General features: G+C 36.7%; 1 protein-coding gene across 8 annotated transcripts in view; it reads left to right on the forward strand.

The window, feature by feature from the left end:
- Positions 1 to 17,098, forward strand: part of LOC145681280 (serine/threonine-protein kinase DCLK1-like) — a 360,318-nt gene that overhangs the window by 292,212 nt on the left and 51,008 nt on the right. For all 8 annotated transcript variants that reach the window (XR_014130757.1, XR_014130756.1, XM_081752902.1 and 5 more), the window contains 2 exons: positions 5,702 to 5,836; positions 16,180 to 16,375. Coding sequence is in view for 6 of the 8 variants with exons in the window: in XM_081752902.1 (XP_081609028.1) it covers positions 5,702 to 5,836; positions 16,180 to 16,375 (331 nt within the window). In the remaining 2 variants the exon portion in view is untranslated. The remainder of the gene's footprint in view (positions 1 to 5,701; positions 5,837 to 16,179; positions 16,376 to 17,098) is intronic.

A 17,098-nucleotide genomic window follows, 5' to 3' on the forward strand; every position in this document is an offset into this window, starting at 1 on the left:
TTTTTTCTTTGTCAGCGGGAGGGCGATAGCAGGTAGCAAGCAAGATGTTCCAGAAAGTTGCACACTATTCAACTCCTTGCAAGATGGAAAAAAAAGTTTTATAACCCTTTCAAGACTATGTGTAAATTTTGAAATTTCAAATTCAATTAATTAAGAAAGTCAAGGATTTTTTTTTTTTTTTTCAATCGGACGAGCCATTTGAACTGTACACTCTTTATGTGTCCAATGTTAAATGAAAATGCAACGTTGCCATTTACCTGGATCCATAACATGAGTGGATGAAGTTACTGTTTGAAATGGGAGCTGACCATCGACATGTTAGCGTGAAAGACAATGCCTTCATTCACTTACGTTGTGGGTTCAGGTAAATGGCAACGTTGCATTTTCATGTAACATTGAACGCACAAAGAGTGTACAGCCCAAATGGTTCGTCCGATTGAAAAAAAAAAAAAAACTCCTTGACTTTAGATTGAAAACGTCATATTTGGAGAGTTTCCCCTCTTACATTTTGTTGTAAACCTATGTCAAAGGACCTTTGAAACACCCTATATATATAAAGCCATTATATAGGAAGAATGACCAGATCTACATTTACAGGGAGAAAAAATAAGCTCTAACTGGGAATCAAAAAGTGCGAATGCTAACCATTTAAATCCCACGCGAAATCGCACGGAGGCTAACAAACGCACAAAAGAATCTCAGAAATGGTAATGATGATAAAAGTAACGTGGCAATGATGATCAAAACTGTTGAGTAACATTTATACTCAACACTTTTGATCTAACTCGCTCACAATGGCCAATGGAACCCGGAGGTTCAATGCCACGTTCACAAAAGCTCTCCACTGACTTCTATCCTTAGCTAATTGGATCCAGTTTCTACTTTGTATTCCTATTTGTGCGAGTCCTCCCATCTGCGCCTAGGTCTTCCTAATGGTCGTTTTCGGTTGATCTTCCAGTTAAGATTTTGAAAGTGTTCCTACTTTCTTTCATTCTGGCTACATGACCTGTCCACCTGAATCTAGTACATTTGATTACCCTAACAATGTTGAGTAAACGGTATAAATTATGTAGTTCCTCGTTATAAAGTTTCCGCCATTCCTCATCTCCGTTTCTCTTGGGTCCGAATATTCGTCTCAGGATCTTGTTCTCAAGTACTTTGTCTACATACTTCCCTCTTGAGTAAGCGGCCATGTTTCGCAACCATATAGTATAATAGACATGATTATCGTTTCATATGTTTTAAGCTTCAAATTCCTCGACAACTCGCAACGAACCAAGATTTTTGAACTGAATAATAACACGAATTCACTGCTTTTAGTAGACATTTTATTTCTTCGTGAATATGGTTGTGGTGAAGGAGACCCTAAACTCAAAAAACAAATAAAATAAAATCGGTATGAATGCTTGATAAACGTGGCAATTAGGAACTATTTGCACCTCACACTAAATAGCTATCTCACTTTCAAAATTACGGTCAATTTTGCCCTTAATAGTAATCGAATGCAAAGCGTGAATCAGAGGCGACTAGATGGTGGTGTTAAGATCCTTGTGTTGCTTAGAACAAGAAGTAAAGCGTTTATCTATCCGTATTGTATTTATCTTGTCAGTCAGCATGAAGACAAGAGTCAGCTTAAGATCTGACATTTGTTGAACTTGGCAATATAAAGATATAAAAACAGTTTGTCGTTTGGAGTGGTGCCATCATTCTCGTGGAAGCAACACACATGCTGCAGTGAGTGTGGTTGATATCTTTCTGCAAGCCTCGACTCGACTCCATATTGCATCTCAAGGAATTCGCCACAAAACTGCAACTTCACGCCACATGGAGCTATCAAAGAGCACATGGGGCTTTTGGATAAATATACATTACACACGTGCACGAGCTGTGAAAAAACACAATTCGCTGTTCTCCCCAAATCTGCTACAATTTATTGACGTCTTTAAAACTGAAATGTCAGTGACATATTGCCTACGTCTGTGTAGTTCGTGTTACTAAAACATTCAATATAGTATTCCGTTTTGAATAGTAAACACATTCTTCTACTTGTCGAATATCTGCAAAAATTAGAGTATATATTAATATATGATTTTTATCAGTCTGGCTTCTTGACATTATAAGAAGTCAGAGTACCTTCTATCGGTGGAATATTAATTGACGTATAGAAGTGAATATCTGTGTAATGAAGTCATAATTCCTCAGTTCTTGTACACGTGGTATCCCTAATCCTAATTCTCAATCTATTCCTTCCAGGGTTGACTGGTTTAAACCAAAACAATAAAAATGTTCGTAAAAGTGTAAGTGTTCGTAAAATCTTGATGAACACATATTTGTGGGTTTACGTTTCACTCCCGTATATTACTCGTATTATATTCAGACCTAAATTCCCCATTCATTACTCAGAGATTATACTACAAAAGCAACTTTTTATATATATACATAAGTTTATGAATGTTTCTTGTGTGATTTTTTTTATAGTTTGTTATTATGGTTATGCAATTGCAATCAAAGAAAAATTCTAAATATTGTTTCGTTTTATTAATGTTTACTATTGATAAGACATCGAAATGCCGTACGTTTTTTTTTTCGGGGGGAGGGTGTTCATACAAACCCCACGAAAGGCATTTATTGAAATCAGAAGTATCTTTGGTATCTATTTATGTATAAATGGTTCAGATCCAAAGTGGACTCAAATAATTCGTATCTTTATGCACTTTTCTTACTGATATGAAAATTAAAAAGTATGTACAGATCAGTACAATGTATTTTTATCCGGAATCCTTCATGAGTGAGTCGGCAGACGTATCGCATTTGTGGCCAATTAGTCCCAGTTTCGAGTTCAAATGGAGTACAATTCCTCTCGGATGTAAGCCGAGAAGTGGTTTGGGTTCCGCTTCAAGCTTAAGTGATCCCTTCCACCATAACCCGGTTGTTACATAATAACACCAAGCCGAAACAAACTTATTTTTGTCCATATGTAATATAAATACATAGAGCAAATTATTTAAACAAACAAAAAAAAAAAAAAACTTGTTTAAACCCCCCAAAAAGTTTCTTTTGAATAAAAAACATGGTTTTTGCAACCCCGATTCCTTCACTCCAGCTTCCTAACTTCCAGTAGCGTTTTCCCTCTGACAAGGATCTGGCTTCTTGACATTATAAGAAGTCAGAATGCCTTCTATCGGAGGAATATTAATTGACGTGTGAAAGTGAATATCTGTGTAATGAAGCCATAATTACTCAGTTCTCGTATATGTGGTATCCATAATCCTAATTCTCAATCTATCCCTTCACTCCAGCTTCCTAAGTTCTAGTTTTACATATACCGTTTTCCCTCTGTCAAAGATCTGGCTTCTTTTCATTATAAGAAGAGAGAGCGCCTTCTATCGGAGGAATATTAATTGACGTGTACAAGTGAATATCTGTGTAATGAAGCCATAATTCATTTCCTGCATACGTGGTATCCCTAATCCTAATTCTCAATCTATCCCTTCACTCTAGCTTCCTGAGTTTCAGATTTACATTACCCTTTTTGAACCAGAACAGAAAGGAACAGAGCGTCATATCTTTGTGGGGAAATGGGGTAGATCTGCTTATGAGTGGAACAGTTATGTAAGACATGTATAGAATATCAGTTTTCCTGATAAGTTACAGATATCTGCAGATATCTGTGTAACTCGTATATTTCTATAAAGACATCAGTTCATTCTACAACCTTCTTCTCTTGTTTCCTTTCTGAAGCTGTTTAAAATGAATAGTTACATAATGTCGAATCATTTAATTATGAAATATAAAAATTCTAGAAATTGTTTGTCGATTTTTTCTTCGAGAAAAAAGGAATTTTGGTTTAGTATTACACCACCATTATTTGTGGAAGTAATAGCAAAATTAAACAAAAAGAACAAGTGGGGAATCTCAAGATAATTTCTGCCAAGTAAAGGTATTTCTCGGTTCGGAATACGCTATTTTCGTCAATTGCATAGCTGTCGAGCCAAGCTGCTTTGTAGGAGGTTGAGAGTCCAAAGTGTGTAGTGATGTGTCCATCCGACGTTTACTTAGTTGGATGGACACCCCTTCACCTCTGATATTAACATATTTTGTTGGATATGATAACAAAACACACCTGAATGCTCTCCCCCCTCCCGTCTCCAAAATTATTCGGAAATCTGTGAACCCTACCTGTATACTTGAGTTATATTTTTGACAGAGTTACGTAGCCCATCCGTGGCACGTAACCCTGAAGAATGTATTTTCCTTTATCAGAACTTTGTTGATGATAGTAGGCATTCCGGGTGGTAAGGGCGAACTCAACAGAAGACTAGGGGCCGCGGTGGCTCAGTGGTAGAACGTTCACCTCTGGTGCATGGGGTCCCGGGTTCAAACCCTGCTCCCGCCAAGTGAACTTTGTAGTGGACAAACACCGTGTGCGTGGGTTTCCTCGGAGTTTTGCCGTTTCCTTCCACTTTCTTCATTTCACTATTTCATTCATTTCTCATCATCACCGTCTCCTTTAGCCTAGCCGGCATAACCGTGGGATGTAAAACTCAAAAATTGCATTTCATTTTTCATTTCAACAGAAGACTACTGCATTCAATCAGAGCGCTCGAAATAGTAGTAACTGTTCTGGGTAGTATTACCTAATTAATCTATGGCAATCAGTTCTCGTGTCTATATGTATATGGAAATTTGGATTAATGTTCGTCTTTTCCTTAAAAGTGCAGATTCAAAATAAAGCGAGTAGTTATTTCGATCGTTCAGGATGCACTACCAAGAAGGATTTTCAGGAAACAGGCATTTATTGAGTAAGCCTTTACTACTCGGAACGTCTTTTATACGATCCTTCAAAGCTTAGTAGCTTAATATATCTCTTTATTTGTTAACATAGATCCAGATACAGCTGTAAAGACAGTGTACAACAGTGGAAATAAAGAAACATCGAAGCAAAAGGAATTTCGAAGTCACACAGGGCTTATATTTAAAGATACTATGCCAGCATTTATCTGGTGGAGCTGAAGAAAAACTAAAAAGCTTTTTCGTGTCGATGAATGGCCGCAAAGTACTTACCTTACACCTTCCTTGTGTGCAACAAGATCATGAGCCGCTCATCAGATGCATAAAATCAAGAAATGTTGCACCAAAAATGTTCCATGTGGTACATGAGAGTCATCGAAACTACTGTAACAATGTATCAAACGACTGTGTGCTGCATTTTTATTAGTGCGTGTTATATGATGTTGCAGAAGCACTTTATTTTATTGAGTAATAGAATTAGTATTTCATTTGATCAGTTCATATGTTAATATTAAAAAAAAAAACGTTAAAGAAACAATATAGGGTCAAATTAATTCTTTTTCCAAAATTACAAGCTCCTGAAAATGCGGAAAATTCATTTATGAAGTGTCTCCGTACTTGAAAACTATGTGAACTAGTCGAAGGGACTTAGGTAGTTGTAGGGAAGGTAGTATAACTTTTGTTGAAAATATCTATGTTTACGAACCATCTTTTGTCTGTTCAACAGATTTTTGAATAACTTGAACTGGAAAATTCTGATAGGCCTACCGCCAGTTTGGTGGGCGGTATTTTCTCACAAACTGTATAAGGTATTAATAGTAAAAAAACATGTGAATTTTAATAATTACAATACAGTTCTTCATTGTATTAAAGATAGTTATTGTAATATTGTTTTTTTCTTTCTTTCTAGAGTTGAAAGCCATCCAGATCCATAGCAAGAGTCCGTTAAGTGCTCGGCGAGTCCATCGTGTGGGTTATGGCTCCAGCTCCCCGAAAGCATCCAGGAGGCGATTGGGTCCTTCTGGAGAACAAACCAATGGAGAATGTAAGCAGAAATCTCTTCCTCTCTTTTTGTTGACTGATTAATTTATATGTAGGTTCTATGTACACTCATGTCCAAAATAATTGTCGCATATCTATAACTGTCTTCTTGTAAGAATATAATTTGATAATGATTTTGCAGCGTACTTTTAGTAGTGATACTTTGTGTATAATCGGGAAATGTATATTTGTAGTAAATTTCATAGGAAAAGAATTATAAATACGAAAATTAGAATGAGTAAAACAAAATGTTGATAAATGGACAAGAAAGTTTTATTTTCGCTCTATTGTTCTTCTTTACTGCTCTTTTGACATGAAATTTGCCACATACATGTCTTTGCCGATTATACACATACTAACATTATAAGAAATACCGGGCGAATTCGTTATCAAATTATATCCCTACAACAACATATTTATAGACATGCGACAATAATTTTGGACATGAGTGTACATTTCGTTCTATTTGGGCTAGCTTCTGATAGTTCAAAGTGGGATGTGAACCGCTGTAGAGCTTATTCTTTTTGTAAGAAAATACTAGTACGAAGGCTGCTGGAAAAAGTTTCTGCTAACAGTGGCGCTATTATATTCACCATATCCACTATTATAGAATTCGGAAAAATGTAGACCTTTCTATACTCTTTTGTTTTAGATTTGAGTTTTAGCGTTCTGATCAGCAGCGAGTCTATATGAGACGTGGACCTGCAGCTTAATATGGGATCCGAACCACATTAGCTTCCGCCGGGGAGTTAAACCCGGTCTCCGCACCAAAGGTACATACGCTATCCATCAGTGGCGGCTCGTGCTTTGAATTTTAGGTGGTGCACAATACAGGGTGGCCCAAAAGTAGGTATATACCCCTGCATTGATCAAGTATAACATTCTAGTTTATGGGTTTATTTGCTTCGGCTCTTCTGAGCTTAAGATATAAGTAAAATACATTAAGAATAAATAATAAAGAAACTAAGTTTATCTGATGGATAACAATAAGAAATGATATTAAATGCAATGAGCTGATCAGTATGGTACTGTATACCTACTTTTGGACCACTCATGACCTCGTATTTTTCATTATTATTAATATTAGTATAAATAATAGTAATAGAGCACAGGCTATAGGTTAGTGGCGATTCATGACCCAAAGATTTAGTAATGAGAAAAGTACTAAGTATTTCTCAATTAATAAATAGAAAATTTAGTGTAAAGAAAATAAAAATATTTACCCTACTTGTAGAGAAAATCCATTCTTCTTTCTTTGCTTCTGGCAAACTTTTCAATAACTTTGTTATTAAAGTCCTTGATTCCCATAATAAAGTCTCTTTCAATTGATAGCATTGCAAGAGCAGATAACCGTTCCTGAGACATCGAATTTCTCAGAAATGTTTTCACACGTTTCAATGTGCTAAAGCAACGTTCTGCTTCTGATGTTGTCATTGGAATTGTAACGATAATTTTTAGAAGTTTTTCACATTCACTAAACGTTGATGACAAATTATTTTCGCAAATGAAATCTAATAAACAGAGAGCACCAGACATTGCTCTGAACTCTTGCATACCGTAAATTACACCAAGTTCCGTTCGAAGTTTTTTCAGATCTAAGCAAGGATACGCGTCACATGTCGCTTGCAACTGTTCGTCAGGGAAATGTGTGTTGTACTTCAAAAAGTTGTTGGGGGTAACCAGAGAGGCTGCAGTAAGGTATCCACTAAAGCTAAATCTGTTTTTGGCCTGGCAAACAATAACATCACACACCTCTTTCGCTTCTCTTTTCCACGCGGAAATGTATTTTCTCCTTTTCTCAGGTGGTTCACATTCAACGTCACCAATATTCTCTCGGACTTCCAATATCTTTCGCTCAAAAGACTGGAGAATCTCTCTGACGTAAACAGCATCAGTGTCTCGTTTCTGCAATTGATTGTATAAGATGTCGACGTGGGGCATTATAGAATGAAAAAATGACAGCCAAAAGTTGAAACTTTCCCTTTGTAAAGTTTCAATATGACGGGATGCTTGGTCGATGGTACTATTATTCAAGTCTGTATTTTGGATTGTTTCAAAGCACCTAATCAGCTCTTCTCTATATTCATAAACAGTGTTCACACTCCGCAAATTAAAATTCCATCTCGTTGGAACAGATCGTGGCAACCGCTTTCTTACTATGTCGTCCAATATAGATGTCCGCTGTGGAGAATTTGAAAAGAAAGTACAAATACCCTGTAGATTTGCAAAGAAAATCTTGACGTTTCTATTAGTCGACGCTGTATTTAACATAATCAAATTGAGTTGATGAGCATGACAGTGAACGTAAGCAGCACTTGGATAATCTTTTTTCACAATAGCCTGTACACCACCAAAAGAACCACTCATTACTGCAGCACCGTCGTATGTTTGTGATATGAACTTCTCTTTATTATTTACCACGTGGAGACCAACTTCTTCAATAATACAAGAAGCCAAAGTTCGAGCGTCGTGTTTAGAGGGAGTGACGAAGTTCCAAAATCGTTCCACTGGTTTGCCATTGACAATGTACCTGTAGACAATCACCATTTGAAGTACGTTAGCTACGTCACTTGTTTCATCTGCTATGACAGATAAAAATTCCGCCTCTCTTATTTCCTGAGCGATTTCTTCATGGCATACTTCAAGCATGCAGTGGAGAAGCTCATTTTGTATAATTTTTGAGGTACCCTTAAAAACTGTTGCGCTTTCTAAATGGCTTTTGAGAGCGCTGTCAAGTTCAGCACTAAAATTAATTAATCCACGAAATACGCCTGGATTTGAAGAAGAGTCTGTTTCATCATGCCCTCTTAAAGCCAGTTCGAAGGCGCCACAAAACCGAATGCAATTGATAATTATATTGAGCCCGTACCTGTTTTGCGTCACTTTTTGATTGTGGTTCTGAATGGACAGCCTATAACCAGCATCTAGTTGAGCAGCAATATTCACATTTCCCAACACAGTTAGATTAAGAACCTGTTTTATATGGGCTGACGAATTTTCATGTTTTTTTTTTTTTTTTTTTTTTTTTTTTTTTTTTTTTTTTTGTCGTGCAGATGCTGGATATCCACAACACCTTTTTTACTCCACGCATCTTCCCCTGCCCCGAACAACAAACACGGAAAACAAAACAAAGCATTTTTAATCTCACATCCACATAACCACTTATGCTGTTCGTACAAATTTGGATTAAACTCCCTTGTAAATGTTCGTTTCGCACTTCTTATTACTTGTGTTATATTGAGAGTCGGAATCGGCCTTCCGATGTTTTTCACAAGTAGCTTTGCTTCTAAACTTCTTTTTGAAAACGGCTCATTTAACAGAGACGTTACAGAATTCATTGTTACTTCACGTATATAAGGGACAGACATAATTATGCAATAACAGCAATCATGTTCCAATGAAAGACCGGTACACGCACGCACACACACAAACACACAACACTACGAACAGATTCGACAATTCGATCTCACTAGCAGCTTCGTGAACATACTCCCGTCCGACTCTAAATATAAGATTTTTTTCTAGTGTGATTTATTTTGCGTTAAAAGAAACCATCAAAATACTACCCCTCAAAGACCTTTTAGTACGAGAGGTGTTATTACGAGAGGTGTGTACGAGAGGCCCTTATTTAAGCAGCCAAAGGCGTGGGTGCTAGTAGGCGGAAGGGAGAAGTAAAAAAGGACAACTGTTTCGTTCCGTATGTTCTACATTGTTTCTGCGAGGACATTGGTTAGTTGAGGGCTTGCAGTCCGCTTTAAAATCTTATCCCCTCCTCCAATTATCGCTCTTTTTTTGCTCTTTAAAAAAAAAATATATTCTGTCTATGCTGCCAATTTTCTACTCATTCAGATACAAGTGTATTAAATATTGACACCCTCAATCTATCTTCACTCTTCACGGGGTCGCCTTTACTGTCTTCATAGCTGCCTTTATCTTACTTGGTTGACAGAACCAATAGTTATGAGCACTTGGCAATCTCGCATTTAGGCAAGGCACAAGTTTTTCCTGTTTTTTTTTTTTTTTTTTTCCTCTATGCAACTTGGAGGAGCGGACTATTCCCCTTCAGGCGAGAACCGTGTCAACCAATATTTCAGGGGGAGGGATGGTGGAGAATTTTCCGTTCCAAAGCGTTTCGTTTTGGAAAACTTGTGTTTGTTGGTAGAATTGTTTGTAAACGATCTGCAAACATAGTAGATCCTTATGAGGCACTATAAGAATCCTTGCACCTCGCAACCCCCGCAGTAGCCAAGCTGGGGAGCTTGTCAAACTCGCAAGCAGAAAGCTATTAGCCAACCCCATTTGAAACGCACTTCTTTAAGGAAAGATTATGTTGACAATAAAACGAAAAGTGATTTAGCACAAATAAAAATTAAAAATATTGGAAGGAGGTTTGTACAAACATGCAAACATTAAGAGAAACCGCCGCTGCTATCCATGTAGCCACGAGGGAACTCACTGGCAATGATTTTTATGATTACAAATGTAGTTTAACACCAAAACAAATGTATCGAATGACATTTGTGGATGAAGCACCATCCATCCAATAGGACTATGTACAATTGATTCTCCGAATTCCACTGTGATCGCATATTTCCCGGTGATGAATTTCATGAAGATCATCCATCCACGTTTGTTGTTGCCAGTAATGTTGATGCGTGTGAAATAATTGAGAGATCGGCGTGTAATAAACCGTGAGATTCAGGCATTCTTGAACATTGACATGAATGCAATGCACACCATTTTGCCTGGTTATCTGAACGTACGGAAACTTTCAAGCTATTGAATCCCATATGACTTGACCGAAGCTCAAAAACAGGCTCGTGTCAATTGATATAAAGAAATGTTCAAAAAATTCAACTGAGGTAGGTCAAATTTGATGTAATATATCATTTCAGGATACGAAACTTGGATCTGTTCATACATATCCGAAACTAAACAGCAATTCAGTCTTTGGATGTTTTCAAAATAAACCGAAACTAACAAAAGTTGTTAGTTCGGGGAGTGCTGTGTGTCCTGTGAGTCAAGGTTCAGTCCTTGAAATGTAAGGAAATACGGACCAGAGTTGAGTGTTTACCGTAACTCGTATTTCCACAGGTCCCCTTTTTGATTAGAAAATGTTAAATAATTAAGGAAAATGAGAAATTACAGAGAGTTTGTTTCTTGCCTTCGTGAGTGAGTGAGTTAGAGAAATACAGGATGGACGTAGTAGGAGTTCAGGAAGTTAGGTGGGAAGGAAATGGATCTGAGAATTCCGGAAATTTTACATTCTTTTACGGGGAAGGAAATAAAAATCACCAGTTAGGAACAGGGTTTTTCTTTCATAAACGTATATTACCAGCAATAAAACGGGTTGAATTTGTCACTGACAGACTTTCTTTTATTACTCTTAAGGGACGGTGGTGTGATATTATTGTTTTAAATGTACATGCCCCAACTGAAGATAAGGATGACGATATAAAAGACAGTTTTTACGAAGAAGTGGAACGGATATTTCACCAACTCCCGCGATACCATATGAAAATTCTATTAGGGGATTTCAATGCGAAGGTAGGACCAGAGGATATTTTCACCGATTATAGGGAACGAAAGTCTGCATAAGGAAAGTAATGACAACGGTGTTAGACTCGTAAATTTTGCAACATCCAAAAACCTAATCGTGAAGAGTACAAAATTCCCACATCGCGACATTCATAAATACACTTGGACATCACCAGACGGGAAAACACATAATCAAATTGATCACGTTTTAGTAGATAGAAGAAGGCAATCTAGCATAATTAATGTCCGGTCGTTTAGAGGGGCTGATTGTGACACCGACCACTACCTGGTAGCAGCGATACTACGAGAGAGGTTATTGTTGAATAAAGGTAATATTTATTGTCCGAAAACGGAGAGATTCAATTTAAAGAAATTAGAAGAGAGCCAGGTAAGAGAGAAATACCAGATTGAAGTTTCGAATAGATTCTCCGCTTTAGAAGATTCGGAGTGCACTAGTGTTGAGGATGCCTGGATTGAAATTAGAGATAGCATTAAAATTTCAGCAAAAGAAAAAATGGGACACGCGGGAATACTTAGGAACAAACCATGGTTCGACCAGGAATGCATAAAACTAGCAGAGAAGAGAAAACAGGCAAAATTACGCTGGCTACAAAATCCGAATGAAATAACTACTTAAAATTTCGCAGATATCAGGCGGGAAACTTCCAAAACTTTTAGAACAAAGAAACGCGATTTTCTGAAAGCTAAAATTAAGGAACTTGAAGATAATAGTAAAAATAAAAACATCCGGGACATGTATAAGGGAATCAACGAATTTAAGAAAGGCTATCAACCTCGTGCTTATATATTAAAGAAATCTGACGGTACAGGTCTCACTGACACGGATAGCATCTTAAATAGATGGAAAGATTTCTTTGACGATTTGCTTAACACGCAACCGAAAACTAGTGTGCGTGGAGAAAAGGAGATACACACCGCAAAACCGTATATTCCAGAACCCAACCGAATAGAAGTAGAAACTGCTATAAAGAAATTAAAGAAACACAAATCTCCAGGTGTAGATGAAATTCCGGCTGAGTTAATTTTATTTGGAGGCGAAAAATTGTGGAACAAGATACACAAACTCATTCTCCTTATCTGGAATAAGGAAGAATTGCCACAAGAGTGGAAAGAATCAATCATTGTTCCAATTCACAAGAAAGGCGACAAAACTGACTGTAATAATTATCGAGGCATCTCTCTTCTGTCAACATCCTATAAAATTCTTTCAAATATTCTATTAGCAAGACTGACCCCATACGCAGATGCAATTATTGGAGATTATCAATGCGGATTTAGACGGAATCGATCAACTATCGACCAAATATTTACCATTCGCCAAATACTCGAAAAAAAAGTGGGAATACAATACCCCGGTACATCAACTATTTATTGATTTTAGAAAGGCGTACGACTCGGTTAGGAGAGAAACATTATACAACGTCCTTACAGAACTTGGAATACCGAGAAAGCTAATTAGATTAATTAAGATATGTTTAAATGAATCCCAAAGTAAAGTCCGGGTAGGAAAATATTTGTCCACGAGCTTTCACGTCAAAAATGGCCTGAAACAAGGAGATGCGTTGTCGCCATTATTATTTAACTTCGTTCTGGAATACGCTATAAGGAAAATCAAAGATAGCAACCAGGGCCTAGAATTGAACGGTATTCACCAGGTTATGGCATATGCTGATGACGTAAATTTAATACGTGATGATAGGAGAACAATAGAAAGAAATGCAGAGATCTTAGTAAACGCTTGCAGGGACATGGGTTTAGAAGTAAATGCAGATAAAACTAAATACATGGAAGTGCGTCGGGACCGTAATACAGCAAATTATGGATGCGTTAAAATATTAAATGATACTTTTGATAAAGTGGATAGTTTCAAATACCTAGGATCAATATTAACATAGGAAAATCATATTCACGGAGAAATTAAATGTCGACTAAAAGCAGGGAATTCGTGTTACTATTCGGTTCAAAATCTCTTGTTGTCGCGAATTCTGTCGAGAAATTTGAAGCTTAAAATATACAAAACGGTAATCATGCCTGTTGTTTTGTATGGCTGCGAAACATGGTCACTTACTCTGAGGGAAGAACATAGACTGAAAGTGTTTGAGAACAAGATCCTGAGACGAATATTCGGACCCAAGAGGAACGGGAATGGGGAATGGCGGAAACTTCATAACGAGGAACTACATAATTTATATGGTTTACCCAACATTGTTAGGGTCGTGAAGTCTAGGAGGCTTAGGTGGGCAGGTCATGTAGCTAGAATGGAAGAAAGTAGAAACGCTTTCAAAGTCTTGACAGGAAGAAAAATCGGAAAACGACCATTAGGAAGACCTAGACGCAGATGGGAGGACAATATTAAGATGGATCTCGCAGAGATTGGAATACAAAGTAGAAACTGGATGCAGTTAGCTAAGGATAGAAGTCAGTGGAGAGCTTTTGTGAACGCGGCATAGTTAGTTAGTTAGTTAGTTTCTTGCCTTCTTCATTAATTATTGGGGAATGCGAGCAGGAAATTAGAGCCTACATATAGGGACGGAGTGGCGTTCAAAGTTTTATCCAATCAGCACCTAAATTAGAGTTTTTAACTTAAAAATAAACGTTTAATCTGCAAATTTATTCCTCATTTTTCATTTGATTTCTTTGATGCGAACTTACCTAGACAAGTTACGAGCTTATATTAGCAATTTTCATGTATTATTAATTTGATTGGAAGTTAAAAATTATTAAGATTTCTTGAGGGAAGTTATTATTTGAAGATATAAGTAAGTATAGAGGATATAATTGTAGTGACATCCAGAAGTGGGGGCTGAGCCATTTTAGAGCGATCGTGTCAACAAAAACAATTTTTTTAACTTCCAAAATCAAATTAAAAATATATGAAAATTGCAAAAACACAACTTCTGCTCTCTCTCTCTCGCTATATATATATATTAGGTGGTCCATTTGCGCCGTACAATAGTGAAGTTAGACAACCAACCATAACGTGAAGTAAGCTGGGTTGCATATATCCGAGGGGTAACATGCTTACTAAAGCACTTTGTCTTCGTATGGAAAAATATATCATACTTTTAATAATTACGTTGGAGGTATCATACGAGTCACTTTCGCCGATTCTAAAGGTAACAAACTATATTCGTATAGTATAAGGGATGTGGAAGCTGTTTAGAAATTATAACTGCTCCAAGAAAAATATAGATTTAACAACAATCTACAATTACGGTAAATGAGATAAACGAAAGGAAAAAGAAAAAAAAAAAACAGAGGAAAGAAAATAACCCAAACGTCCGAGTCAAGAAAACTGCTCAGGCAGGTTACATGTTTCAGCAATTACTCCATGACGAAAGATCTGTTGCATCAATCATGAGTTATTGTTCATAATGAAGTCTAGCTGAAATTTTGAATAATAAACTAGCAATTAGTAATCAACGCACGGAGCTAATTTGTTCACCAATTAACAAAAAAATCTTATTTTAGACTATGTAAACTACACCTAATTTCCAATTAACAGACGACAGCTGCTTTCAAAACCTTCACTTAATAAGACATCTTCCATCTAAAATAAATAACATCATGCTACATATCTAAATCTTCGATTCCAAATTAATCATGAAATGTCTTCTTTCATTTAACTTATTTAATCCACATATGGAGATAATAGCATCAAACACATCAGTATGAACGTTAGGAATAACATTAAGTCATGTAGAAACCATCTTATCTATTTAAAAATAAGATTACACGATCGTAATTTGCTGAACCTTCTAAAGTAGCATGCACTCCGAAGCAAATGATAGAGAATACTAGCATACGATCATTTGGAGAGCATTTGTAGATGTTCATTTTCATTCCTTACTGCAAATTCCGTAGTCTAACTTCACTATTGTACAGCGCAAATGAACCACCTGGTATATATATATATATATAATATATATATATATATAATACACGTCCGAACTAAATATAAGCTCACAACTTGTCTAGGTAAGTTCGCATCAAAGAAATTAAATGAAAAATGAGGAATAAATTTGGAGATTAAACGTTTTGCTTGTTTCTTCAGTTATACCGGATATGTGGCAATCATAACTTTAGAAGATCGATGGACACGAACACACACACACTCTCTCTCTCGCTATATATATATATATATATATATATATATATATATATATATATATATATATATATATATATATATATATATTACTAAAACTGTCGAATTAACGACTTATTTAACATGTAATAACTTCCACACATGAAAAATAAAATGCTTGGTGAGCGATTTTTGTCACCTGAAGTAGCTGTTAATATATTCCAAACAGCGGTTTCTGGGGTATTTCCTCAAACTGCTGTGAAAAATAAACGAGAAGGTTTCAACAAACAAAGATAATTTAAACTATTTTTCTGTATTTTATAATAGTAGAACACCAGCGTTACTACTAGTAGTAGTTTGCAGAAACTTTTCCAGCAGCCCTCGTATTAATTCTATATATTCTGTTCCTAAGAAACTTTGTATCCAAAAAGACTTTTGCGTCAGTATCATATGTTGAAACGCTGGTTGAAGCACTATCATTGTGCTGGGCCACCACAGTAAGCAAAAATAAAATTTAGTAAGGTTTTTATATACTTTATATTATGTTCCGTTAATTGTGTTTGTAAAGGGAAGCCCTATTATAAACCCATAATTATTTCAATTACAAAAGTGAAAATATTTTTCTTCATATGTTGAGTCTCACACTGTTCATGGTTTGTTTAGATAGATAGATAAGTATGTGTGTTTGTTGCATGTTGCAGGTGAGAACGGTGTATTGAAATCTCCGAAGAAGACGAGACCAAAGATGCCAGGGAAGACAAAGGCGTTACAGAACGGCCAACCGACACCAACAGAAGAAACTGCTCCCAATTTCCCAACTACAGTTACTCAGAAATACGACATTGGAAAAATTATAGGGGATGGGAATTTCGCGGTGGTCAGGCAGTGTATTGAAAGGTAAGTGGTAGAAGTTAACACTTTAGTGCAAAAAGTCAATAGTGCTTCGGAGAATGAACACGAATATCCGTTTCATAAACATCTGTGCAGATCTCCAATTATAACACCACTTGAGTAGCATAATAACTTAGCCAGCGTATGGTAGTATTTCAGATTCATTTAGTTTGAACCGGCTACATTGTGCACACTGCGATTTAAATTGAAGGAGTCAGTGGAAGAAGAGCCTATCTCACAATTTTTTGATTTGGAGAGAAATGCGGTTGAAGTAGTTTTGATGTAGGAAAATATCTAAGTAACATAGCTACTTTAGTTTGTAGGAGTAGATACAGGACACTATTGCATATCCCACAATGCATTTAGTACAATAAGTAATACTAGATCAGACTAGCTTACAGTGGGGCCGCGGTGGCTCAGTGGTAGAGCGTTCACCTCTGGTGCTTGGGGTCCCGGGTTCAATCCCAGCCTCCGCCAAGTGAACTTTGTGGTGGACAAACACCGTGTGCGTGGGTTTTCTCGGGGTTCTCCCGTTTCCTCCCACTTTCTTCATTCCACCATTTCATTCATTTCTCATCTTCACCGTCTCCTTCAGCCTAACAGGCATAACCGTGGGACGTAAAACTTAAAGATTTCATTTTTTTTTTCAGACTAGCTTACACTTTAGCCACAAAACTCGTTTTTCATGGATTAGTGAGATTGGCCCTTCTTCCACCAAACCCTTCAATG

This window comes from Thermobia domestica, chromosome 3 (genome assembly GCF_964235325.1).
Source record: "Thermobia domestica chromosome 3, izTheDome1.hap1.1, whole genome shotgun sequence".
Classification (NCBI taxonomy): domain Eukaryota; kingdom Metazoa; phylum Arthropoda; class Insecta; order Zygentoma; family Lepismatidae; genus Thermobia; species Thermobia domestica.